The sequence below is a fragment of the Notothenia rossii genome (assembly GCF_949606895.1).
Source record: "Notothenia rossii genome assembly, chromosome: 3".
NCBI lineage: Eukaryota > Metazoa > Chordata > Actinopteri > Perciformes > Nototheniidae > Notothenia > Notothenia rossii.
In genome coordinates, this window is record NC_136901.1 from 2,510,491 (window position 1) to 2,537,564 (window position 27,074).

Here is a 27,074-nt window from a genome sequence, read left to right on the forward strand (position 1 = left end):
GATGTTGAATCATATGTATGTGATTAAAAGATAAATACTGTAGCTTCCGGGGGGAGGCAGACCATTATCAGAAGAGCTTCCACTGACCACGTGTTTTCAGAGAAAGAGAAGGTAACTGAAACACCGACAACTATGAAACTGAAACTTAACTTTTGATAAAAATTTTCTTTCACATTCAAAATAAGAACAATTAACAATTGTTCGAACATGTGTCAAGTCAAAATATAGCTTTATTTATCAATACAGTATTTTTTTGGGGGGACAGGGAGCAGAAATAAACACTTTCTTAAACATATGTGTCTCATTTGGCCCCAGAAAAGACAATGACAACATCTGAAATACAAATTACGTAAATGTTAACAAAACATATGAACATACATAGAAATGTACAAATGCATCCAAGCCTGTTATATGGTCACCAAAACCTAATGTTGCAGCCAATTTGATGTATTTTAATATTTGTATATGAAGGTGCTGCGATACTACTGAATTGACCTGGGCATAGGCGGGGACTCAGTACAGCCTACTATTTGGGGAGGACACAGGTGCAAAGCATGAGGGATTGGGAATCACCAGAGGGAAACCACACAGTTTTTCAACCGTGCGTGTTTTCGCTTATTTTCTGTTTGTTTTGAGTTCATTTCAGTTTATTTCTTTATCACAGTTAGTTGTTTAGTTATCAGTTAAACACCCGGCTCTTGTTTTGCTGTCATCATCCTGCAATCCAAATAAACATCTTAAATGCACTCAAAGAGAAGACCTGATTTGTTGTCAACACCACGCGTCTGGAAAAGCTTCACACCATATCCCTCACTGGCAAATATTTGTTGTTCGGTTGCCTTTACACCTAATTATAAAAAAGTATTGTGTTAATTCCTCCACTGTTTCAACATTTAAGGTACATTTATGATCATGCATGTAGAAATATATAAAGCACACAGGTCATAAAGGTCATGTTCTTTCTCAATTTGGAAACAAATTAATAATGGCACCACTTGGCAACAGATATAAATAACATTTTTACAGCAATATTTATTGGAAGAACATTACAAAAAACAGGTCTACACAGTTTCTCAGTATTATTTTGTGAGAAAATCATCTTTCATAAACCTAAAACAATCTTGAAATAAATCTGCAATCACAGTGAACAATGTGAATCCTACAGTAGGTCTTTATCTTTGTTTATGAGACTCATAAGTGTAATAATTCAGTTTTTTTCAATGCATATCTTCTAGTCCAAATCAGGCCCTTGGTGGATTTAATTTCAGCCCGCAGGATAAGGTTGAATTACTATTATCTGGCCCACCGGTATATTGCACGGACACCCTCCTCAGCTCAGAGCCTGAGCCCAAACATTGATGAACTTGCCCCCAAGATGAGATGCCAAGTATCTGAACTAGCATCACAGAGCAGCAAGCTGAGTTTCAATGGATGTTTCCTTCTGCACTTTCTTTCTTGAGACAACAGGGCATGTTTGGTTTGTTCTCTGAGGGAAATAGTTTTGTTGAAGCTGTTGTTGGCCTGTGGGAAAATGTAATCATAAGAACTGACTCTGGAGAAGCTGCAGATAGAGCCATAAGAAATGAATGCAACTGATTATTTAATGTTTAATGTTGTTTTTATAGGCAACAATTTAATTTTTGTTAGTTCCAGGTTTAATATGTTCAATAAGTTCATTTCAATAAGTTCTGCAATAAACATTGAACCAGTCCGGCCCTACCCATTTTTTATTTTGACCCGCTGTGTATTTGAGTTTGACCCCCCTGTTCCAGTGGATACATGTTTCTTATTTAATGAAAGCTATAACATATAGAGATGAGCATAATGAAACAATCTGCCTTTTTCAGCAGGTAAGCAAACCACTATTCGAGAACTCACTGCTGCATAGCTTCTCTTTGGACACATTTACACTCTTAATGTAAATAATATCCTGCGTTATATTGTGTCAAACATTTCCCAAATTGGGATCAATAAAGTACCTCTCATCTCATCTCATCTTATATGCACCAGATATCTTGTACGTTGTGTTCGCTGTTATCCGTGGACGTTCTGTTCCATCGGCAGAAGAACAAAGACTTTTGGGTCAGAAAGCCCCGTGAAGAACAACAACATTCATCTGCACATGGCTTCGGATTGAGTTCAAGCCTCCCCCTGAGATCACAGTTTCTGCGCTCACATTGAAACTGGCAGATGGATCCAGATGAAATCTTCCCCGCCTGTTTGCACACCACAGCACACAACATCCACTTAAACGCTGGCAATACTTTCTTCCATTAAAGTATGGTTAGGGTGAAAGTTAAAGGTCTTCTTTTGGGTTAGAGCCATGCAAATCAATGTTTGTGTATATGAGGAGGTCCTTTGGCTCTAATAGCATTCATTGTAATCTCTTGCATCACCTTAAATCTTGCTTCTGCTGCCCTCTTGTGTTCAGCACCTCGTCCTGCTGCAGTGATGTAGAATTGTACACAAAGGGTGTGTCAGTATACTTTGACATCACTAAAAAGCTTAAATGGTGCACTTCTCATCCCAACTCCGTCACTTTGAAGGCACTGAAATACTGCTTTTCAATCCAGTATCCATCCACTCTGTATCCTCTAAATATGTAGTGCATGCAAGCTAGGGAACGTGAAGAAGGAAAATGTTTGATGCAACCCAGTGATAAGAACTGTGTTTGATTTCCCAGGTTTTCATTTTGCTGTTCAGGTTAAAAACAATTCTAAGAAGTCTCTGCCTATCCCCGTTACGCTCACAAAGAACAGATCACAGCGAGGAGTTTGCAGACAAGCTTTGGGAAGGGAAAGGTCAATGTAAGCTCGGCCATTAGGTTCATGTTTTTCAAAATAAAGGGCGCACATGGAAGAAGTCCTGCAGGGTTTGCTCTGGTCAAGGCTCAAATCAGGACAGGTTTTAATAAGCCATGAGGACATGAAGCAGCAGGGATACTTCACGTTGTGTGCATTCAAATGTTCCCCCACCAGCGGACAGTTATTCAAAACACAACACTTTGTACAACATAAACATGAGAGTAACTATATTTTGTAAAGCGGCAACTGGTTGTGGTTGGGTAAAAGCACACAATATGAAAATAAAACCACTTTTGGAAGTCCTGTCCTTATCTAAATGTTTAGTGATATGAACAAGAGTAGCAACAGCTTCTTCTGTAACACAACTAGCTTATATGCAAATTGGTATGGATGAAGTTTGTCTTTCGTCGTACTGATAAGAAAACAGAGAAGAATGATTTCTAATGATTTCCTAATGACTGAGGTAAGGGCTATTGGTCTGTAGTCCTTATGTTCTTTCGGGCAGTGGTTGTGTGTGTAAATACTCCTTCTATCTCCATGCCTTCCTCCTGCAGGTTTCCCTCAGGAACATCCGCAGTGGTCGACCACCATTGACGGGATCTTTCCGTAGATGATCTGCTCTTTGCGGTTGAAGTAGAGCATGTTGATGGCCGACATCTTGGTGGGCGTGCAGCAGGGTCCAGCGGAGCCTCGAGGGTTGGCTTTGTTCACCAGGTGTGCATGCGGGTACTGCTGCAGGTGCATGAACTCACATTCCCCCGAGCAGTAGTTGGCCCGGTAGCGTTTGGGCGCGATGATCCAGTCCCAGCCGAACTCCTCGAAGTCCACGGTGAGCGTGTAGAGGCAGCAGCGAGTTTCCGAAGAATCCTCGTCGCAGTTGAGGCCGGAGTCACGGCGGGATCTCTTCGGGTTGTCGAGGATCTTCACTTCAATGAACGGTTGCTGGAAGAGAGTTGGAAATATGTGCAGGCAATGCAACAGAAAAACCACTTGCATAGTGCCATGTAAAGCAGTTAGCCAAACATTAGTTTAGTTTAGTGTGTGTGTTACACGGTCACAACATGTAACACACACACCACATCCAACACAGACTAGTGTGTGCAGGATGTCAGTGAAACATTAGGTCAGCACTTTGCTTTTGACCCCACACAGATCAAACTTAATTTGGATCTTCACAAAATTCCAGAATCAAAGTGCTTTTCAAGTACAAGTGAATATGAACACTCACCAGCCCTTCCTCTCCAGGCTCCGCTGATGTGACGGCCAGATCTTGTCCGGTGGAGTCGAAGGCGTTGATCTCGATGCCGTAGTTGCTCTCCGGTTGGCGCAGCCAGGCCTGAAGCAGAGATTTGATGTCGATGCTCTGCCAGGATCCGGCGCCGGCGTCAGCCTCGATCTTCAGTGAGCGGACTCGCACTCGCGTGTTGTTTCCCTCCTTCCCCGGTTTGAGGTGGGAGATCTGCAGGAAGATGGTGGTCACTGTGTCGGCCGGACGCAGGTGAACCCACAGCTGAGCGCGCAGGATGTTCTTGGGTTGGATCTTCGGACTGAGGCTGAACAGACAACAAAAAGACAACTCCTCCAGGTCCATGGGATTAGCTGGAGGAAATGCATATTAGTCAAAGTCAACTTTATTGTTAATCTTTCAGTTTGTGTGTACAGACAGAGACATCGAAATACCGTTTCCCACCATCCTGAATTGTTTTCTGGTTTGTCCAAAATGAGGATGAATCCCCATTTATTTTAGTGACCCCCTGACCTTTCCTCTAGCACCACCGTCAGGACTAAATATGCCTCGGATCGACAGTCTTTTCCAGGGACGTGCACAGGTACGGGCTAATGTTGCCCGGGCGAGAGTTTCTTTTTCTTTTTTCTGTTGAGGCCGGATCAACATGATAAGCCCACAATTAGTATTGTAGCGTCTCGCTGCGGGAAACACACTTTGTCAGCGCTTTCATCTGCCGGTGCATTAAGACCACCTCAGTGTGGGATTTTGGAAACTTGATTTTGAGTTGTCTCATGGCTGTTAGGGTATAAGGGACAAACCAGGGGACTTTACTTCCTCTTGATACCGTCGGTTATTTACAAAAAAACACCTAAATACAGCCTACTTGTTGTTTTTGTGCTTAAAGAATGATAAGAATAAGAATAATGCGTATTGAACTGGTTTCATTAATTAGTGAGTTTAGTTAAAGGTGGGGTAGGTCATTTTGGGGAAACCAGCTCGAGCACGCTAGAATTAGAAAATACACAGCCGGAGAAAATCTGCCACTTCCTTACAGAGCCCCTCCTCCAACACACACAAACGCGCACATGACCAATGAGGGCACGAGATAAGTTTGTGCACAGATGGAAGGCTGACAGGCAGGTAGGCCATCCAGTTACTTTAGCCGGCTCAGATGATTGGTCGTGCTTTTTACAGAACTACGGCTTCCACAGATGATATTTGTTTATGTTTTTTTTGTCAAAGCACTTCAGATATTCATTGCTATCGGATGTTCAGAGCATTCCATGGAATATAACAACAAGTGTATCTCAAGCCGGTTTCTCAAACTTACCTACCCCAGCTTTTAGGTTATTAGTTAGAGGCCCTATTGTATCAGTATGTCTGGACTGCACAGCAGTTACAATGGTCAAACTACATTAGAACAGAATTGTCCCCATTTTGTCTTTAATAGTTACTAACATTAGATATGTTAATGAGATATGGACCGCAAAACAAAAAATGTCCCTGGTTTTCATTTTTAAAATCAAGTCACCGAATGCAAGTAGTCACCTTAGCTTATTTTTTTATGAGATGTGAATTACTGTTCAATTTAGTTAATGTAAAAATCGTTTGGTTTATTTTACATTAAAAACAAGTTACAATCTTCAAAAGGTCTTCTGTTTTTTTTCGGGGGAAGGCCCTTTTTCCAGTTTAGAGCAATAGCCCTTCCAAATGTCTGTGCACGTCCCTGGTCTTTTCCATATTCTGTTGTAGTGATAGCCTGATGTCCCTCAAATTTGTTCACAGTATTTATCAGTGATGCAAACACAGGTATGGTGAAAAAAGAGAGAACTATTCCAAGCAGAAAAAAAACAACTTAATATACCATCTGACAAAGGCCTGCGCTATAATGCTTCAATTAACTATTCTTTATAATTTACTCAGATCAATAGACTGAGATGTTAAGTTATAAATCAAGGGTTTTTATTATTATTTACAGCAGGGGTGGGGAACCCTTTTCCTTTACATTTTTACAACATCCTCCGAGGGTCGTACAAATTATTGAACTCAACCTCTGCTTAAAAAAACAAAAAGCAGACAGTGTGGCATGACCACCAAAACAGAAAGATATGGACACAAGATGTGTGCAAATGTATTTAGTATCCATGTGAACATGATTTAAGTGGGGGGGACCTAACCTCCTCTAGGGGGGTCCGGGGGCATGCTCCCCCGGGAAGATTTTTTTTTAAATATTGAAGTTAAAAGCATCAATCTGGTGCACTTTGAGAGCAACATTAGGAGATCTATGGGTACATCTCTCAACACCCATATGAAACAGAACTGTAAACAGATTCTTCTTTTTGGATATTTTACAAATCACTCCCCTTTTAAACTCTATTCTTGTTATTTTTAACAACTTTTTTGTTTCCTGTCATACAGTATTTTATACCTGTTTTTCATTTAGTCTCATTAATAATTATAATGATCATATCAAGGTGTGCCTGAACCTCACTGAGCTGAGGTTATTTGAGCCTCTCAGGAGAGAGCTCTCTTCCACCTGGTTGTAGAAAAGCTCTTTAAATTCGTTAGCATAGCTAGCTAACCAGATGCTAATAACAACAGATCGCCACTGTGCTTAGGACTAAAGACACAGCCACGCAAACACTGCGGCATGTGTACGGCTCCTTATGGGTACTGCAATATTTGAATAGCTGGAGAGGCGTTCCGGTGCTGTATGCACTCTAGTCTACACTCCTTTCAGACGAGAGACATAACCAAGTGAAGACACGTTACGCTCGTGTTGTGTTCAAGGAACCACGAATTACACAAGTCACCCAAAAGCAGCGTTAAAAAAGCGGGAGGCGCCGAAAAGCGACTAATTTGCATCACTGATTTATAATGTACAGAATACAGTTCTTCCTGACCCTATGACCTTTCCTCTAATGTTACCGTTGTAGGATTAAAATAATACAATGACTTATCTATTGTTTCACATGACCAACATTGCCACAGCATGTTACCATTTGCTGTAAAGTAATGAAACGTTTTCACTCATCTTCATCAAATAGAAGACTCATTTGACTTTTTTACTCTTAAATATAGTCACTTTTACACAGCGCAAAATATGAATCTTCTCACACTACTGGCATGAACATTTGTCATAAAAGCTTTTGTCATGAACGTTTTTAAATTGCAGATATATATATGTTTGTTTTATGGATTTTTTAAGTTGCAACATCTCCCTGAAACTACAATGCTGTCAGTATTTTATAATTAAAGGTCACAAATTAGACTTTGAAAGTGATTATAGTATTTGATAGTCGGGAACAGCTTAATTACGCACGTCTTCATGGTCATTTACGGCTTAACTGTCCCGTTTGTTCTACTTGGAAACAAACTTTACGCACAGGATTTACGCATGGATTATTCTTTTTTTTGTTTTACTTACGGCGTTCCGTTGAGGTGTAGAACAAAAAAAGACGTATAAAAATGACAGATATGTTTGGTTTAGTTACGCTTAGTGGCCATGGTGATGATGGTCTCCGTGGTGGCGTGCTCCTCTTCCTCCACGCGCGAGTCGTACTGGTCCAGGATCTGCGTCAGAGGCGGCGCTTTGGGCAGCAGCTGGCGGATCATGTCCCGGCTGATGTTGGGAGCCTGTTCGAGTCTCAGGATACTCAGGATCTGGGACTTGATGCTGTGGAGCCTCATCTGCTTGCTGTGCTCCCGGAAGTCACAGGCAGAACACTGCTCTCCACCTTCCACCAGTATCTTGGAGTTCTGGTTCATCTCCATGGAACAACTCGCAGAGAGGAAGAAAGCCAGGCCCAGAAAGAGGAGCATCCTGCAGGGAAGAAGGGGTCGGTGCAGTGACGCTGCCCGATGTGAGTCTGTCCTCAGGACTCAGGACTTTACGATTGGCTGTGAGGAGGGTTTTTGTAATCACAAGGGAGATTTAAAGAGGTAGCATCACTGACACTATTCTTTAAAGCCAAATATTGTGTTTGATTTTTATAGCGCTTTCATACTGCTCAAAGACGCTTCTTCATTATCATGTTATGTTTTGGGTGTTATCTGCTGCGCCTCCCACCCCCCTGCATGAGGAGTGAACAGGTTCAGCTGCCTGTGTCTCAGCCACTCTGAAGGCTGTCCAAACATCAATTGAACCTGCAGGGAGTCCGGAGAGGAGCTGCATCACAGAGGGTAAACATTCAAATATCACCTCAGGTTGTTTACTGGATTTGTTCTATTTGAAAATGGGGACTTTTGTGCGTTTTTAACAATGTGTTCAGAATGTGGATGCCTTTTATTTGTACTTATTGGACACAGTTGACATTGGGAAAGGTTTTTTACAAACTTATTTTATTTTTAATGGCCAAACAGAACATTTTAGGTAATGAAATGCATGTTTTTTTTTTTAGGGAAACCCCTAACCCCCTTCTACAGCTATGGAAGTGAACTTCAGATGCCTGTCCACTTTCGCTTCAGTGTGTCGTTGAATGGGATGTAAAGTGTCCAGACTCTTCTCTTGGGTCGGTTTGGAGCAACAGAAGGAGACGGACATCGTTCATGAGGAGGAGGAAGAAACAGAAGTGTTTTTAAAGGACAGAGAGGAGGGGAAATGTTCAGAGGAGACTCCAGCTGATGGGTCATCGTTAAACCTTCATCCAGTCAGCAAACAGATACTGGATTACGCTCAGAAGATGTCAGAGGATATCGTCGCTCAGGCTTTGCAGATCTGCTGGCAGATGGAGATTCAATACAAAGAGTTGCCTTTCATTGATTCTGAGTGTGAATATACAATATGAACTTAATAGTTTTCTACATGAAGTTAAAGTGTGATGTTGAAAATACTCCTGAAATGCTGCAGGAATGTGATTTACTTTGGACTTGGTGCTCATTCCTACAGAAGTCATTTGTTTGTATGACAGTCAAACATGTATTATGCAAATATAACTTTGTCAAACAAAAAGCATGTGATTATTTTGATGCAAGCTAACTTAGGTTGTTTACCATGCTGGAACAAAACTACTATACTGCAAATGCAAATAAATATGAATGTAATGGATGTTTGTTGATGTGCAAAAAACGGATTACCTTTAGTTAATAGATATAGATTAATGAAAAACAATATAACCAAGTATTAAATCAGACTTTAGTTCCACCTGGAGTAAATCCACCAGCTACCCTGCAGTATACAAAGTCATTCAAACTAGCTGCTCCTTTACCAGCTTTGAGAACACTTTCATGATCAATCATTATAAAACATATCATATCTATTATTCTGAAATGGACCAATCTGCACGACGACTACTTTTACTGTCTTTCACTATATTTTGATGAGAATACTTTTCTACTTTTACTTGAGGAACATTTTGAATGCAGGACTTTTACTGAAACAGAGTATTCCTACACTCTGGTACTTCTACTTTTACTGAAGTACAAGATCTGTGTACTTCTACTTTTACTCAAGTACAAGATCTGAGTACTTCTACTTTTACTCAAGTACAAGATCTAAGTACTTCTACTTTTATTCAAGAACAAGATCTGAGTACTTCTACTTTTACTCAAGATCTGAGTACTTCTACTTTTAATCAAGTACAAGATCTGAGTACTTCTACTTTTACTACAAGATCTGAGTACTTCTACTTTTACTCAAGTACAATATCTGAGTACTTCTACTTTTACTACAAGATCTGAGTACTTCTACTTTTACTCAAGTACAAGACCTGAGTACTTCTACTTTTACTACAAGATCTGAGTACTTCTACTTTTACTCAAGTACAAGACCTGAGTACTTCTACTTTTACTACAAGATCTGAGTACTTCTACTTTTACTCAAGTACAAGACCTGAGTACTTCTACTTTTACTACAAGATCTGAGTACTTCTACTTTTACTCAAGTACAATATCTGAGTACTTCTACTTTTACTACAAGATCTGAGTACTTCTACTTTTACTCAAGTACAAGACCTGAGTACTTCTACTTTGTTGAAGTACACGATCTGAGTACTTCTAGTTAAGTACAGGTAGTACTTCTCCCACCTCTGACCAGAGATCTGAGGAATTGTTTCTGTATTTATCAAAATGTTTTCAGAGGCCTGATAATCTCTTCCCTCTTAAACGCATTCCTAAACCGTACTATCAGGGCATATGTTTTTGTTTATTTGGACAAAGTTGAACAGAATTTCTTCCGATATCTTCATATCTGTCGGTCAAAAGGTCACACGCTGATTTACAATAAGGGTCAGCAAGTTTATTTTCAAACGTAAATCGTCCGTCATTACTTATCTTGTTTGTAATTTTTTAATAAACCTTTTTATCCTCATGCTTCAGAATGAATACTTCTAAATCCCAGATGTTTTATTACACAAATTATAAAACCAAACAGAAGCAAATAATTAAACATTTGAAAAAAGTGAGAAAGTTTTAAAAGAAAGTTTCTTGTCTCAAAGTATCGGACCCTAACCTTACCACAGTGCACATTGAGATCATCAGAATATAAATGCAGTGTTTAAAGATTTGTATTTATTTAATGTCAAAAAAGATTTCCACTTCAAATGTGCAGTAAGAAATAACAATGTGAAGCTAAACGATGTAGGGGACAAACGAATAGAAATCAATTATTTGATGAGGAAATAATAAACACTGACATTCAGACAAAAATAAACGGTTTATTTTTAAAAACAAAGTCAAAATCATCCATCACATTAAACTGAACTGGTTGATGCCTGAAATGTCCAACGAGGCGTTATGGGGCAGCATAGACAGGTCTTCTCTGTTAGAGTTTTACTCTCTACAGGGTGTACTTTGAGGGGTTGTGACTCTGCAGACCGTTTACTTTACAGCATAAAAACCTTCATAACACACAAGGGGACGGGTAATAACCGGAAAAACATGACATGGGACCTTTAAAGATAACTTTTAATGTTCAGGTCATTAAAAACATAAAATATAAATGTTGTCTCAAGGGCCTTGGGGGTCTTGTCCCAAATGAGGCAAATGAATGCCAAATTACATATCGTTTAAACTAGTATCAGGTTATTATGGTTTATTCCAGTATTTCTTTAAATTGACTCACATTTAATTGTATTATTCTACATTTGTGATGTAATAAATACTAGTATAATAATCCAGTCATTGTTATTTACATTGAATCAGTTTATCAATCCAGATTGTTTTGACTCAACACAGATCGATTATAAACAGTCCTATAAACAAATATTATGTTTTAAATATTTACGAATCGTTTCCTCTTTCGTTATTTTTTTTAAATATCTTATCATTAGATCATTTACCTCGGGATGCTTCTACATATTTCGGCACTTCCGGTGATCACACCAGCAGCTCTCCCGGCCATCTTTTTTTCAGGCAGCCGCAGTTCCAATGACCTATTATACATATTTAAAATAGAATCAGATAACAGAATGAAAAACTGAAATACTGTTCAGTAAAATAAAATATTACTTATTGTAATGATATGTAAACATGCGGGATTTAAACAGATATGTGTTCTAGACATAAGTAAGTGAAGAAACTTGTGTATATGTGTTATAGTTATAGGAAGCGTCATGTTGGGTTAACACTAAGAGGACAAAAGTGTCAAACGTACTGGATCGTCATTGTTACTGCCGTTCCCAGACACCTCAGCTCCGTCCTCTCCTGCAGCCATAGCGTCGACGGAGGCAGCGAATGCTTCCCTCTCACTCTAAGGAGAAACAAAACAACATAGTGTAAACATCCAATCAACAATGCTGGATTTTTTGGTTGTTGTTGTTATTATTTGTTGTACTTTGTTATAATTATTAATTGGAGTGATAAAGAAAAAGGGAAAAAAAAGAGTATATATATATATTATTTTTGTATGTTTTTGTTTCTGACATGTTCAACAAACTGACTAAACTAAAACATTTTTAAAATGTCTGTTAATTACAATATAAGTTCTAATAACAATATAAGTTCTAATAACCATTCATAACATGTAAATAGCTTCGGTTGCTATGCTAACATCACCTGTAGAACGCCAGAGAAACTTTCATAACAGCGTTGTGATGCCAAACAGCGTTCATACTGAAACACATTCACTGATGGGGATGGGGGAAATGTATCAGCTGCTTGTCTGACAGGCAGACAGTGAAGACTTTACAGCGGCCGCTGCCGTGAGTTAACGGGAGAATAGACTCCGGTGGATTAATTCACCTTTGAACCTGCATCTGTAACAATTAGTGGACCAAAGAAAAGAAAAGTCAACATTGAGTGCAGAGTGTCTAATGAGGAGTGAACAGCTAATGTGATCTCGATAAAATTCAGATTAATTGCAGGGAGCTCACCTCCTCCGTCAGGGAGCTCACCTCCTCCGTCAGGGAGCTCACCTCCTCTGTCAGGGAGCTCACCTCCTCCGTCAGGGAGCTCACCTCCTCCGTGGACTCTGGCCTGAAACAAGCAGACACAGTAACCATTGTTTAAGGAAAAGCATGTATTTGAAAGTGGAAAATGGGATTATTGGGGAAGAAGCACCTCCTACCCAGAAAGCACTGGACCCACTCCTCCACGGGCATGAAGGAGCATGCCCTGCAGCTCCTGAACCTAAACAGGTGAAAGGATCAACAAAAAAGTATTTATTAAACACAAGTTAAAGTAAAAATAGTCACACTGTACTCCAATATATAACAGGTGTATTATCAAAGATTGTATTAATGAATGTATTAACCTTTATGGCAGTTTGAGATCTGATTGTGAAACCATAGAATATAATTTGTTCCACTTCCTGTTTCTGTACCTGATGTTTGAGATGGTTCATTTCTGCATCTCTGGGGTCAAAGCTGTCAGCTGTCAGCGTGTTGATGGTCTCCTCCATGTTGGAGTCTGCAGGACTGATGCATGCAATCATCAATGTGAAGCAATTGCCTCCCAACGAGTGATGATGACAAACAGAAAACTATTCACAGAAGTGCCAAGTAAAATCATTGTTTCATGGTTTGAAAACCAAACAACTTTCCTGTTTTAATATACAGGGTACAGGCAGGGAGCAGGCGAGGCAGAATAGTCCGGGGAAACAGGCAGGGGCAGGGAGCAGGGGATACCAGTTATAGTGCCATTGTTATACTAACAGAACACATTGATCCTTAATTAGGACTTCTGCGAGGATATTTACAGGGTTAAAGAAAAGTGGCATAGCCGGTCAAAAAGGCAAGTAATATAAAATAGTAAAGTGCAAACACAGCTGGTTTGGAGTCAGAATCAATAGGCCTATAGATGTTTTTATTTTAAAGTAAACTCAGATTGAACATGGTAAAGAAATGTAAATTGGTGTCCGTCCGTCCAAAAAAGATTACTTATAGTGAAAAGCACCCTTGAATGATGGGATAGTAGAGTAAAAGCTTTAGGAATCCAAACATATAATAACTACCCTGTATCAAGATTGATGCAAAACAAGTGACATTTGACCTTTTTAGAGAGATTTAGAAAAAATAAAAACACTTCAGGGGTCATTGGGGTGCATTTTCCATATCTCTGGCCCCCTCGTTCGATTTTGATGATTGACATCTCTTTTAAACAGTTAGAGCCAATATAATCAAGGGGAAGTTCCTACAATCCATCTAAACATTACCCATTGGTGAATGAGTTCTGCGCAGCCAGAATTCTCCGGAACCGGAAGCTGCGATACACTCTGGTGGCTATCATTAGCAGCTAATAGTAAATCTCCGTTTTTGACATAAAAATGGAATGATGGATTATCAGTAGGGTTGGGAACCGAAACTCGGTTCCAGATGAGAACCGATAAGAAAATGCCTGTTACCGGTTACCCATACAAAATACACAATTTTGGTTCTGCTTAACGGTTCCTAAAGGCGGTAGAACCTGTATTCCAGCAGGTCCGTCTGCACCGCGGCGACCCGTGGAATACAGGGCGGACCTGGAGAATCACAGAACGGCCGGTCCTCAGCGGGCCGTTGACAGCCGGCTCGGTACACTGACGGCCGGCACCGCCCTTTATAACGGCATCATGTAAGTTACACTGACAGGCGACAGAGGTCCACAGTTGCCCCGCAGCGAGGCTCCCCCCGCCCTCCCGTAGACAGTTCACTAGCTCAGTCACTTCATAACAACAAAGATGGATCGCAGTAAACTCTCTAAAGTGAGGCTCCACTACACTAAGAAAGAAAAAGACAAGGCACAAAGGTGTAAAGCCTGTTAATAGCTGGCCACAGGCATAGCTCAGTTAAAATAAAGCACAGCTATTGTGCAATACATTTGTATTGCATGTATATATTTTTTATGTAAAAATGTCATTTAAAGCTTAAAAGAATAAAGATATTTTTGTTATCTAAACGTTTGACCTCTTTCTTTTACCATTTTTGAATCAAAACGGGGAATCGATAAGAACCGGAATTGATATGCAGAACCGGAATCGATACATTTCAAACGATACCCACCCCTAATTATCAGTAATCATTTCAAAGTGACACAGACACATTGGATTAACTTTCAGCAGCGTTTTTATCGTTTTAATGCCATTGAAAACGATTTTGATCAGAAACCAACGGCTAAGGTGAGACGATCTCCCGTGTTTGCTCCGTAATGCTACGTGTTGTGACGTCTGTGTTTGCTCCCCCTGTCGCGAGTTCTGATCGCCCAGTGATGATACCAATACCTATAGCATCTGTGGAACCTCAGCTTTAATCGGATATCTTGTATGTGCAGTTACGATAAGTAATAAGGGTGTTTTTAGCCTTGAGTTCTGTGCTAAGTGCGATTGCATTTTTTCGCTCAGGGCTCATTTAGACACTTCTTGTGAGACTTGTGCTTTGTTTCGGTAAAAATGGTTCGTATCTTCAGTTAGCTGAGTTTCTAACCGTTAAAGTGAGTATGACACATTAATAGGTTTTTAAAAATATTAAGATGCCCTGAGACACAGTTTCGCGAAAAAACACCCAGCAGGCCCCAGATTTGGCAATATATCTGAGTGCAAGCATACAGTTTGAGCAGAAAGTAGGCACTATTTAAGTGCGCGAACAGGGTTTGAGGAAAAGAAAAACTACATCTGCACGTGAAGTCCATAAATTATACTCTCAAATGTAAAGACCACGCTCTTGAATAAAGATAGGGAATAAACCCCATAGTAACCAGCTTTATTATTATTTCTTTTCCAAAGAAAAGTTGTAAGACAAAAGTACAAAAGTTGTAACATAAACATAAAGTTGTAGACAAACCGGCAGACAGTAGGCAAAGGGCTGGTCGGGGAAAAGCGAGGGTTCCAGTAGTAGGCAAGACGGGAGACGCAGGTACAGGCAGGGTCAGGGAGCAGGCGAGGCAGATTAGTCCAGGTACAGGCAGGGTCAGGAAACAGGCGAGGGTCAGGAAACAGGCGAGGCAAACTAGTCCGAGTACAGGCAGGGTCAGGGAGCAGGCGAGGCAGACTAGTCCGGGTACAGGCTGGGGCAGGGAGCAGGCGAGGCAGACTAGTCCGGGTACAGGCAGGGTCAGGGAGCAGGCGAGGCAGAATAGTCCGGGTACAGGCAGGGTCGAAACCGGGAGAGCAATCTGGGAGGTAATGAGGGAACGAACTGCATACTGCGAAATACGATCATGCACTAATGTGAGAGTGAAGGGGGCCTATATACTAGTGGAGCCAATGGTGTTAGTCTTCCTAGGAAGGCCGTTTATCAGGCAAATAGTCATTCAATATCCACCAGAGCCAACGGTAGTTTTATTATAAAAAAGGCCTGCATATGCTGAGTAAGTTATGATGCATTTTATAGGAGGGGTGTCTAACTCCTCCAGATTGTAAAACTCTGGACTCGACAGTAAATGGACACTGAATGTGCATAACCCTTAAATTAGAATTAGATTAAATTAGAACATTTGGAGAAAATCAGGAGGAATGCTAGCTTGACTAGGAAAATGATCAGATGGAGGCAGAGTGAGTACGCTGGTGGACTTTAAGGTTATTACCTTGAGAAAAGGTTTTCCCACACTCTTCACAACAGTATGGTTTCTCTCCTGTGTGAACACGACGATGGATTGTGAGTTTACCTGATGTAAAGAATGACTTGTCACACTCTTCACAACCGTATGGTTTCTCTCCTGTGTGAACACGACGATGGATTGAGAGATTACCTGATGAAATGAATGACTTGTCACACTCTTCACACGAGTATGGTTTCTCTCCAGTGTGAACACGACAATGGATTGTGAGTTCACCTGATGTAATGAATGACTTGTTACACTCTTCACACCAGTATGGTTTCTCACCTGTGTGAATGCGACGATGGATTGTGAGTTTACCTGATGTTATGAATGCTTTCCCACACTCTTCACACCAGTATGGTTTCTCTCCTCTGTGAATACGACAATGATTTTTGAGACTATATGATGTAGTGAAAGTGTTTCCACACTCTTCACAGCTGTATGGTTTTTCTCCAGTGTGAATACGAGAATGATTTTTGAGACCATATGATGAAGTGAAAGTGTTTCCACACTCTTCACAGCTGTAGGGTTTCTCTCCCGTGTGGATGCGCTGGTGGGATGAAAGACTACTTTTTTGAGAAAAAGTTTTCCCACATTGATCACAGCTGTGTGGTTTCTCTCCAGTGTGAATATGACAATGCCTCCGAAGTTTACGCGATGTAGTGAAATCTTTCCCACATTGGTCACAGCTGAAAAGTTGAGGTTCCTTTCTTCTTCTTCTCTGTTTCTAAAAAAGACAGACAGATAAAGAGTCAGTGAGAGGCTGTGATGCAGATATATCTAAAAACAAAAAAAATAAGAGTCTGTAAAATAAACCCCACAATGTTCAAGTTTGTTTTCTCCTTAAATAAAAGTACAGGTTTAAAGTCCTTAAATAACCCAAATGTCCCCCAGCGTAAGGGATAACAGTGTTAGGAATATATTGTGATGAAGTGAACACTGACCTGAGGTCTGGGGGTCTCGTTGTTCTCCTCCATGCTGTTCTCAGTGCTCCTTCTCCTGCTGGGTCTCTGAAATAAGTATTAACACTACAGTCAACACAAAACCAATCTACAGCTAAGAAGTAGCTTAGCAACAGAGGTGGGAAGTACATTTACTCAAGTACTGTACAACCATAGAGGTACTTGTACTTTACTTGAGTATTCACATTGTATGCTACTTTTACTCCACTACAGTTCAGATGTAAATGGTGTACTTTTACTCAATTACATGTATTTAATACCTTTAGTTACTGTACAGATGTGGATGAATGATAAATATAATCCAGTGTTAAATCAGACTTTAGTTCCACCTGGAGTAAATCCACAAGCTACAAATGAAAGCTGTTTTTTTATCCTATGGGAAAATGTGGTTTTGTGATAGTTGCTCTAATAATGAAAATACAAAATATAATAAGTAAGGTATTACAGAAAGCTATTACAGAAAGGGACAAAAATGATGTTGCAAAGATGATGGGATAATATTACGTATTCCTTTTCAATATACCAGCAGTTCAAATAAAGACCATTCATATAAACGTGTACTTTACTTGAGTATTTCCATGTCCTGCTACTTTGTACAATTCAATACAAGACACAACATAAGTGTTTTTATACTTGATATATGAGTGTCATCTCAAATGAAGGCAAGGCTACACAGACTACTATAATGCTGTTTGAGTTTAAGCTTCAGTTGAAAGGAAACAGTGTTTTTGTTTCATAAGTCAGGTGTCCATGTTCTGCATTAAACAGAATGGAAAGAATGGAAGTAGCCAACATAAAAAGCAGTATGTCTACCTTTAATATCTATATCTGTATTTCAAAATGTATTGTAGCAGTGCTGATAAAAAAATAATTTAAAAAAAGGTAAAATGTCATGTTTTGCATCAATCTTGATACAGGATACTTATATGTTATAGTTTGGATTCTTAAAGCTTTTAGTCTACTATCCCATCATTCAAGGTTGGTTTCCATAAGTAATGGTTTATTTTTGGACGGACACTATCATTTACATTTTTTTTTTTACACTTGAACATCAGCAGGAGAGGACTCTTTAAAGTAGAGACACTACATACTGATATAAATGGTAAATGCACCTGTTGATCCCTCCTGAGCTTTTCCTTTTGTTCTTCAGCCGCAGAACAACAATGGATCTGTCTAAGTGATGGAATAAGGCCCCAAAAAACCCCTCAGAGGGACCCTCAGGGGCCGGAAGACAGGTCCTAACAGGGACAAAGAAAGGGGGTTTGGAGGGTCTACAAAGTGACTCAGCTTCCAGCGTGTGACTCTTTCAATACACCTGAACATCAGCAGGAGAGGACTCTTTAAAGTAGAGACACTACATACTGATATACACCTGAACATCAGCAGGAGAGGACTCTTTAAAGTAGAGACACTACATACTGATATACACCTGAACATCAGCAGGAGAGGACTCTTTAAAGGTTTCCCTATAATATTAAATCAGTGAACTCTTACGGGGTTTTGTGTCTTCAGAGAGATCCGGATGTCTCCTTTGATCCGGTGCAGCGTTGAGTTCTTCTGCTCCGACGATCCGCTCTTAATGGAAACATCTGAACTCTTCCTCTTCTTCTCCTCGTCCTCAGACTGTGATGCTCCCACGGCTTTCTTCTTCTGTGGTTTCGTGTCTTCGGTGCATTTCTTGTCCGACTCTTCGGTTGTTTTTCCATCTTTCTTCTCAGGTTTCTCCTTCTTCTGGTCTTTCATGGCTGTTTTCTTCACCTCTGTTTCTTCTTTCTTCTTCTGTGGTTTAGTCGTTTGCTGTGCGGTTGTTTTCCCGTCAGACACTTTGTGTTTATTGTCTGTCGTTTCCTCTTTCTTCTTCTGGTCTTTCCTCGCCATTTTCTCCACATTGCTTTCTTTCTTTTCTGAGGTTTTGGAAGTAGATTTTTTCATCGCCTCATTTTCCTTCTTGCGCTCCGTTCCATTCTTGTCTTTTTTGTCCTCCGTTGATGCAACTTTTTCCATCTGACTCCTCCTTGTTTCTGACTTCCTGTTGTCGTTCTTTTTGTCCGATTTTGTCGTCTGACTCCCCCTTGTAACCTCCGAGCTGGTCGTGGCTGCATCCCTCCTGAGAAATGTCACAAAATAATACATCAATTAAGTTATTCTGTTCATTTAAAAAAAACAAATACATATATTTTTTCTTCTATGGTTTAACAAATACGTAATTATTTGACTTAAACAAATCTAGAATCTATTTTATAAATGCTAAATCAAAGAAAGAAAATAAATAATTTCCTTATAAGGCGTTAAGCTTCTTGGCCAGGTCAGCATTGTAAATGAGATTTTATCTCAATGCTTTTTATTAAATAAAATAAAAAATGAATATAAACTTAAAAGTCTCAAACACAGAAGAATATAAGCATGTTTTAACAATGAATACATGAATATGTTGTGTGTGTGTGTGTGTGTGTGTGTGTGTGTGTGTGTGTGTGTGTGTGTTTGTTTGTTACAGTGAGCTCCTCCTGAGACCTCCTCTCTCGTCCATCAGTAACCCTTTCAGAGACTTCAGGAAACTCTGCCTCTTGTCCGCCTGCCCGCTCTCTCTCTGCAGTTTCTTGTTGACTGTTGGAGATAAAATCATCCTTACAAGGTGTGTGTGTGTGTGTGTGTGTGTGTGTGTGTGTGTGTGTGTGTGTGTGTGTGTTATTCACCTGGAGGGGTGACAGCAGGAGCGTTGTTCTTTTCTTGCTCTGATTCAATCTGACAGATAAAGAAAAGAAAGAGTAGAAAACACTGAGATGAGTCGCTAATGGGACGATAAGAAGCACGGCTTCATCAAATAAAATAATCAATTACATTTAAAGTGGATCAATACAAGTTAATAATAATAATAATCAAGGAGGAAATGATTGTGTAGAAGTTGCAGTCGAAAAATGGGAAAGCGGGCAAAAATATATTGTTTAAATAGACAACAAAATGTAAAGCTACTTTTATATAGGGCTGTCAAGTTAAGGCGTAATTTTTTGACGCCACTAATTATTTTAGGGGTCGACCGATTATCCGCCTGGACGATTATCGAGTCCGATATTCCGCACTTTACAGATTATCGGTATCGGCCTTTTTTTTAAAATCAAATTGCCGATACAACTTTGGCTCTGATGCGGCCGTTTCTCTGGCTGCAGTCACCACTGTTCACGAGCAATGTCCCGCCCACAGGGTTATCTGATAGGCTATTACTGAAGTGTCAATCAACACTGAAGATTTTCCGGGCTGCAGACAGCCAGAGAGGCGGGACCTTCTCAGATTACAGGCAGGTGCGAAGAAGGCAGACAGAGGCAAGCAGCAGCAGTGAGCGGTGTTTCCAAGGTAAATCAGTTGAAAGCCGAAGTTCAATAAACATCCCAATCCCCTATGCCGAAGTTTCAAAAACACCAAGATCTTTTGATCCAATTCTATTAGTTTCCCAGTTACAAAGGGACCGGACGGGGGGTAGCGTCTCGCAGCGGAGAAGCTGTGACGCGCTGTAGGGCTGCACGATTTTGGGAAAAAATCTAATTTGATTTTTCTGACAAATATTGCGATTGCTATTCGCGATATTTGTTTTTAAGCGACCCAATGGAAGTTTATTGTAAAATCCGGCCATATTTCCGGGTAGGAAGGTCGAATCAACATGCTCCCGTCTCTAGCACCCCCGCAGCCCGAGCTACGAGTGGATGACCTAAAACGTACATGAAACTTCCGTTGGGTTGCTTTAAAGTCAAGCTTCAGTTTAAGATGGACCCTGTAATAGATTAACATGTGATGGAGCATTATTAACCTGACTCAGATTGTTTGTTTCACCGAACCATCTAGGAAAGCTCCATTGGAAGCCATTTGGAAGCCAAGTATTTCAAAAATACTTGGCAGGTGATTGGATCAATCTGTCATATTTGTATTTATTTATAGAAGGGCCATGCATACAAAAACATTAATCTCAGCAAAGAGAAGAGATGCAATATGCCAGATTATAGCTAATAGCTCATTTCCATCTGTGGTCCTCAGGCAGGTTCATAACAATCAATAAACAAATAATAACATTGCATGATCTCTATCAGTCATACAATTTTAAAACCTGATTTAAGTACAGCTCAATAAATTGATATATAGTACACTTGAAATACACTTACATGATCTTGGTCACTCAAATAATTATAAAGCCTGATTTAAATACAGGTTACGAACATAATACTTGGGGTAGGTAAGTTTGAGAAACCGGCTCGAGATACACTTTTTGTTATATTCCATGGAATGCTCTTAACATCCCAATAGCAATGAATATCTGAAGTGCTTTGACAACAAATCCATAAACAAATATCATCTGTGGAAGCCGTGGTGCTGTAAAAAGCACAACCAATCATCTGAGCCGGCTAAAGTAACTGGATGGCCTACCTGCCTGTCAGCCTTCCATCTGTGCACAAACTGATCTCGTGCCCTCATTGGTCATGTGCGCGTTCGTGTGTGTAGGAGGAGGTGCTCTGTAAGGAAGTGGAAGGTTTTTCTCGGTTGTGTATTTTCAAATTCTAGCGCACTCGAGCTGGTTTCTCCAACTTACCTAGCCCACCTTTAAATAAAATATCTAAGATATAGTATGACAATAAAGTTCAAATAAAAAGAACTCAGATTACAGTGTAATTAATGTTGGCATGACTGGTTGCTTGATATCATTTTTTTTTGCACCATAAGAAAACGAGCTAATATCAGTACAGGTTTTAAGTTCAACTGGAAGAGTATTCCAGAGCTTGATGGCCGTAAACGGAAATGCTGATCGTCCAAAGGCAGTGCGCCTCAGAGGGATGGTTAGATCTGCATTTGATGAAGATCTGGAGTTTCTGCAACTCTCAATGCTCATGGCGAAGCTGAAAAAAGCCCCTCAACGGTGTTGTTGTAGAATTGTGAATGATTCTGAATACCAATTGAACTCGGGAAAGTAGAACAAGACTATCAAAACTGAAAAGTTTGTATATGGACAGTATATTGCAATGATGGTGTTGTAATGACTTTCTATCCATAACTTTTAAGGCTTGTTTATAAAGAACCTCAGGTGGTCTCATAGCAGTCTTACTTGCTGGGGACCAGCAGGTTATACAGTAGTGAAAATGTGATAGTATCATGGCATGCAAAAAGGTTTTCGATGCTTCTGTGGTTAATGAGTTCCTAATATGTTTACATTTGAAAATGTTATATTTCAGCTTTCTAGTCATGCTTCTAATATGGCTTTCAAAAGTCAAATTGGCTTCCAAGATCACTCCCAATCTGTCTATCACCTTCTATCATGGGCCACTTCTGATTGGTTAACAATGGCTGGTACATGTGGAGCACAGCACTTCTGATTGGTGTGGATGACTGAAACACAAGAAGAACAAAAGAAAAAAAAAGTTAAAAAAAATGTTATAAAAAATTGCAGGCTTTGCGATTTGATAATCGCATCATTTGATAATCGCATCATTTCAAATCGCGTTTTTGGTTTAAAATCGATGAATCGATGAATCGTTAGCCCTAATGCGCTGGGACGGCTGCTAGCGGAGCCTCGCAGCAACTCTGCACCACAATCTGGTGCTGCTGAATTGGGACTACTAAATGAGTGAGACTCAAATGTCATATTTACTTTACTCAGGGTCACAGAGAGGAAACCAGTTTTAAGATGTTGAAAAGTTCATTAAACATAAAAAGGCATTTCAAAGAAGTTCTGTTATTCTACATTTTGACACCAAGTTTTTCTGATTTTACTGCAAAATGTATATCGGTATCAGCCTTGAAAAAGCCGTATCGGTCAATCCCTAGCGTATTTGTCCTCGACCCGCCCCGTAGTTTCAGTCACTACAGGCATCAAAAAATCTTGAAGCTGGGCGTGTCTGAAGCTTGGCGATTTTTTGCGAGCAACGCGATCGACAACCAATCACATGAATCTCCCGCCCCCGACATACAAAGCAATAGCAATGTTAAAACGAAGTAAACTGGATATAAACTCTCCAAACAGGCGAAAACCTACAGCCTTTACATATCGGAAAAACACGGAAGAGGAAGACAGCTGACGATCTTCAGTCATAATTCAATCAGTTAACTCTTTTTAGGGTGCAGCTATATATTTTATTTATTTGAAAGTGGGCCTATTTAAATTGTATTCATTTTCTTAAAATGTGGAGAGGACTCCAAGTGCTGTGTTGATTCATTTTAAAGTTGGCCTGTGTATTTCTTTTTATTCTCCTTATAAGAGTTCTTTGTTTATTATTAGAGGTAAACAGTTTTCTATAATGTATTAACTAATAAATGCAAACAAAATGTAGTTTTTGTCTATGATGTAACAATATATACAACTTTATAAGCTATCAAATATGTTTTGATGCTCCAGACAAAAATAATTGGTGGAAAATGGGGCAAAAAGGCTTTTTTGGTCAAAAAGGTTGCAGACCCCTGCCCTAGGTTTACTGCTTTGGGGGGGGAGGGGGTGGCATTGGGATTAGGGCTGAACGATATATCGTGTCGTGGCGATAACCGCGATATGCGCATGCGCGATATTCACACCGCAGGGACGTGCGGTTTTATTCATTTTTTTAAAAAATGCTCACGCACTTTAGCACAGAATTCAAAATAAAGATACCCTTATTACTTATCGAAACTGCACAATATATCCGATTAAAGCGGAGACTCCACAGATTATTTAAGTATAGTATCATCACTAAGCAAGCGATCCGATCTCGCGACAGGGGAAGCAAACACAGACATCACAACACGTACCTTTACGGAGCTTTTACGGGAGATCGTCTCACCGTAGCTGTCAATCTGATCAAAAGACGTGTTCAATGGCATTAAAACGAGAAAAAACGCGGCTGAACCGGTTGATCCATAGGTTAATAATGGATATGTGGCTTTGAAGCAATTGTTTATAATCCATAATTCAATTTTTATGTAAAAATCGGAGCACAAAAGTTAGCTGCTAATGGTAGCCACCAGAGTGTATGCAGCTTCCGGTTTGGGCTACGCGTCACTCTCACTCCTTATAGAGAGCCGCATCCTTAAACCCGGAAGTAAACTTCTTTCGGTTCCTTCGTCAAAAAACAATGCAAATTCTCCATAGGATTTTGGAAAATAGCTGGAAATAAGGTCTGTGGTTGACACACATTTAAGAGAGGGATCACGTTTTGTTCAGCCGGATAACACATCCATATGTCAACCCTACTTTTATAATTTTTGAATCCTAAATCTAGTCGCCAAAAGCAAAATGCTAACGTTATGCTATAAACGAACTACAAGCCAGTACAGCAGCAGGGCTGCTGTGGCTGCTTGCTACAAAAGGAAAACTTGCACGGCTCTCATGTCAGGGGTTCTTGAGTGAGTGACAGGCAGGCTCTGCATGCACAGCAAACCACCAATCACAATCATTTTTGATCAGATCACAGCAGGCCCCGCCCCGCCAGTTTGATGACCATCAAAACACCGGTAAATAATTAATGAGGCACAGGAGGACAATACCTTCATCCGGTTAAATATAGTTAAAAAAATTGCAATATATATTGCAGGGGGAAAAAAATAGCAATGTCAGTTTTTTTCAATATCGTGCAGCCCTAATTGAGATATATATTTTTAAATCCTCAAAATCAAACTAGGTAAGTTTGAGAAACCGGCTGGAGATACACTTTTTGTTATATTCCACGGAATGCTCTTAACATCCCGATAGCAATGAATATTTTAAGTGTTTTGACAAAAAAAAAAAAGTTATCTGTGGAAGCCGTAGTACTGTAAAAAGCACGACCAATGATCTGAGCCGGCCCGGCTAAAGTAACTGGATGGCCTACCTGCCTGTCAGCCTTCCATCTGTGCACAAACTCATCTCGTGCCCTCATTGGTCATGTGCGCGTTCATGTGTGTTGGAGGAGGGGCTCTGTAAAGAAGTGGCAACATTTTTCCGGCTGTGTATTTTCTAATTCTAGCGCACTCGAGCTGGTTTCTCCAAAATTACCTACCCCACCTTTAAGAATTCACAGTGGAACTATCTACCACCTTTATTGGTAGCAGTAGCTACCTACAATTCGTTTAATTTGATGGAAAACCATGTTTCAACCCAGTTGGCGTGTTATAATAAAGTTGTCATCAGTTTATTGACTAACGTGACCGTTGGTTAGCTAGCAGTATAGCCGCTTTCACACCAAGCACTTTGCCGTACTTAGTTCCCAGTACTTAGTCCCGCCGAACTCTTTAGCACAGGGGTGGGGAACCTGCGGCCCCCGGGCCGTATACGGCCCGCAACACAATTTGGTATGGCCCTCGAGGTAATTTATAAACACACGCAAAAAAGAAAAGAATTAAAGAAATCTAGACCGCAAAATAATTAAACAAGCGAGTGCCTGTTTTTCCTTGAACACAACACAAGCCTAACGTGTCATCACGTGGTATATGTCTCGTCTGACAGGGGTGTAGTTCTGACGGGGAGCACCAGAACGACACTCCGCTCCGGCACTTCAAAAATTGCAGTAGGAGCCGTACACATACTGCAGCTTTTGCGTGGCTGTGTCTTTAGTTGAAAGCCCAGTGGCGATCTGTTCATCTGTCATACTGATCATACAGTCAATAACTTTGTTGTTATTAGCATCTGGTTAGCTAGCTATGCTAACGAATATAAGAAGCTTTTTCTACAATCAGTGAGGTAAAGGCACATCTTTATATGATCATTATAGTTTAAAAAAAAAAGAGAATAAAGTAAACAGGTATAAAATACTATATGACAGTAAAAAAAAGTTATTAATAAACAAGAAGAATACAGTTTGAAAGGAGAGTGATTTGTAAAATATCCATAAAGAAAAAGAAAATCTTTTTACAGTTCTGTTTCATATGGGTGTTGAGAGATGTATCCATAGATCTCCTAATGTTGCTCTTAAAGTGCACCAGATTGATGCTTTTAACTTCAACATTTAAAAAAAAATCTTCCCGGGGGAGCATGCCCCCCGGACCCCCTTTGAGGAGGTGAGGGACACCCCCCCCCCCCCCCCCACTTAAATCATGTTCACATGGATAGGAATCTAAATACATTTGCACACATCTTGTGTCCATATCTTTCTGTTTGGGTGGTCATGCAACAACCGTGCACGTGCATGCATGCATGCGCGAGTCATGGTAAAATATCTGGATTAAGAGGTTGCTTTTTCTTTGCAAAGAATAAAAGAAAGGCCAAATGAATGGGCTGTGATTTTAGTATTTTTAAACAGAGGTCAATCATTTGTACGGCCCTCGGAGGATGTTGTAAAAATTGAAATGGCCCTTGAAAGGAAAAAGGTTCCCCACCCCTGCTTTAGCAGAACAGTGTCCATGGCATTGAATGTGTGACATACCCTTTTTTAGGAATCTGGTGCCGCTAAAACTCAGTTTGGCGACACACTGCTAACTACCGAGCAGGATTTGAAAATGTAGCGCGAACACCGCCAACAAAAAAACTCTTCTGAACTACTTGTGCCACATGTTTTATTCAAAACGGTGAATTTCGCCAGCTGTTAACTAATTTGAAGCAACTACTAAACCACTAAGTATTACATGCCTCTCCATGAAAGCAGGCTAAATTAGCTAGCACGCTAACTAGCTAAATTGCTAAGCTGAAACACTGACGTTAGCTACTGTAACGTTGGTTTGATATCCACATTAAGCTCACAAGCTAACGGGAATGTACAGAGTTAATAAAGAACAAAAATATACTTACATGATTCAAAATCCACTAGTATTCATATTAGACAGGGTCCATGCTTTCTTCTCTTCAACTGGAACCATCTGTTTTTTTTCAAATGTTTGTATCGTGCGCAAACTCCTCTGAAGTCATGGGGGCGTCGCCCAGCATTATTCTTCTTCTTCTTCTTCTTCTTTTCTTTAATGGCGAATCGCTTCCACTTGGAGCATATATCGCAACCTACTGTTGATTTATTAAATGTTCATATTAAATCCTTGTCCTCAGACCAGTGTTTTTGAGGAACTTGAAGATCAGCTTGTTAACTTCATTTCTCGAATTACTTTCGTATATTGGGAGTTGAAATCCATGTCCTTGATGTTATGTTGTTCCAGTGCAGTTTTCAGAATGAGTCTTTGTCTGTTATATTCCGGACAGCTAAGAAATACATGATGTATTGTCTC

At 40.1% G+C, this 27,074-nt stretch overlaps 3 protein-coding genes across 19 annotated transcripts; all 3 read right to left on the bottom strand.

Moving 5' to 3' along the window:
* Positions 1-1,006: 1,006 nt before the first annotated feature.
* Positions 1,007-8,007, bottom strand: LOC307032599 (growth/differentiation factor 8-like). Its single transcript, XM_079670701.1, has 3 exons — positions 7,527-8,007; positions 4,033-4,403; positions 1,007-3,746 (listed from the first exon to the last, which is right to left on the bottom strand). Exons 1-3 carry the CDS (start codon positions 7,852-7,854, stop codon positions 3,366-3,368), a joined length of 1,080 nt encoding a protein of 359 aa, XP_079526827.1. The 5' UTR covers positions 7,855-8,007; the 3' UTR covers positions 1,007-3,365.
* Positions 8,008-8,181: 174 nt separating this feature from the next.
* On the bottom strand, positions 8,182-15,356 carry LOC307032600 (uncharacterized protein). Of its 6 annotated transcripts, none has more exons than XM_079670703.1 (8): positions 15,225-15,356; positions 12,791-12,876; positions 12,536-12,597; positions 12,342-12,444; positions 12,211-12,224; positions 11,624-11,719; positions 11,310-11,402; positions 8,182-8,752 (listed from the first exon to the last, which is right to left on the bottom strand). In XM_079670703.1, the coding sequence occupies exons 2-8, from the start codon at positions 12,866-12,868 to the stop codon at positions 8,683-8,685; spliced, it is 516 nt and encodes a 171-aa protein (XP_079526829.1). In that variant the 5' UTR covers positions 12,869-12,876; positions 15,225-15,356; the 3' UTR covers positions 8,182-8,682. The 6 variants fall into 6 exon arrangements, 4 of the variants coding, with proteins under 4 accessions (XP_079526829.1, XP_079526831.1, XP_079526830.1 ...); XM_079670705.1 differs by having other exon boundaries at positions 12,363-12,444; positions 12,791-12,884; positions 15,225-15,343; XM_079670704.1 differs by having other exon boundaries at positions 8,182-8,749; positions 12,791-12,884; positions 15,225-15,343.
* On the bottom strand, positions 15,110-26,808 carry LOC307032598 (uncharacterized protein). Of its 12 annotated transcripts, none has more exons than XM_079670689.1 (7): positions 26,650-26,808; positions 22,229-22,307; positions 19,637-19,675; positions 19,436-19,547; positions 18,438-19,050; positions 16,926-16,991; positions 15,110-16,708 (listed from the first exon to the last, which is right to left on the bottom strand). In XM_079670689.1, exons 2-7 carry the CDS (start codon positions 22,272-22,274, stop codon positions 15,920-15,922), a joined length of 1,665 nt encoding a protein of 554 aa, XP_079526815.1. In that variant the 5' UTR covers positions 22,275-22,307; positions 26,650-26,808; the 3' UTR covers positions 15,110-15,919. The 12 variants fall into 12 exon arrangements, with proteins under 12 accessions (XP_079526815.1, XP_079526821.1, XP_079526819.1 ...); XM_079670695.1 differs by having other exon boundaries at positions 19,637-19,685; positions 26,650-26,799; XM_079670692.1 differs by lacking the exon at positions 15,110-16,708 and adding an exon at positions 18,056-18,181.
* Positions 26,809-27,074: the final 266 nt, after the last annotated feature.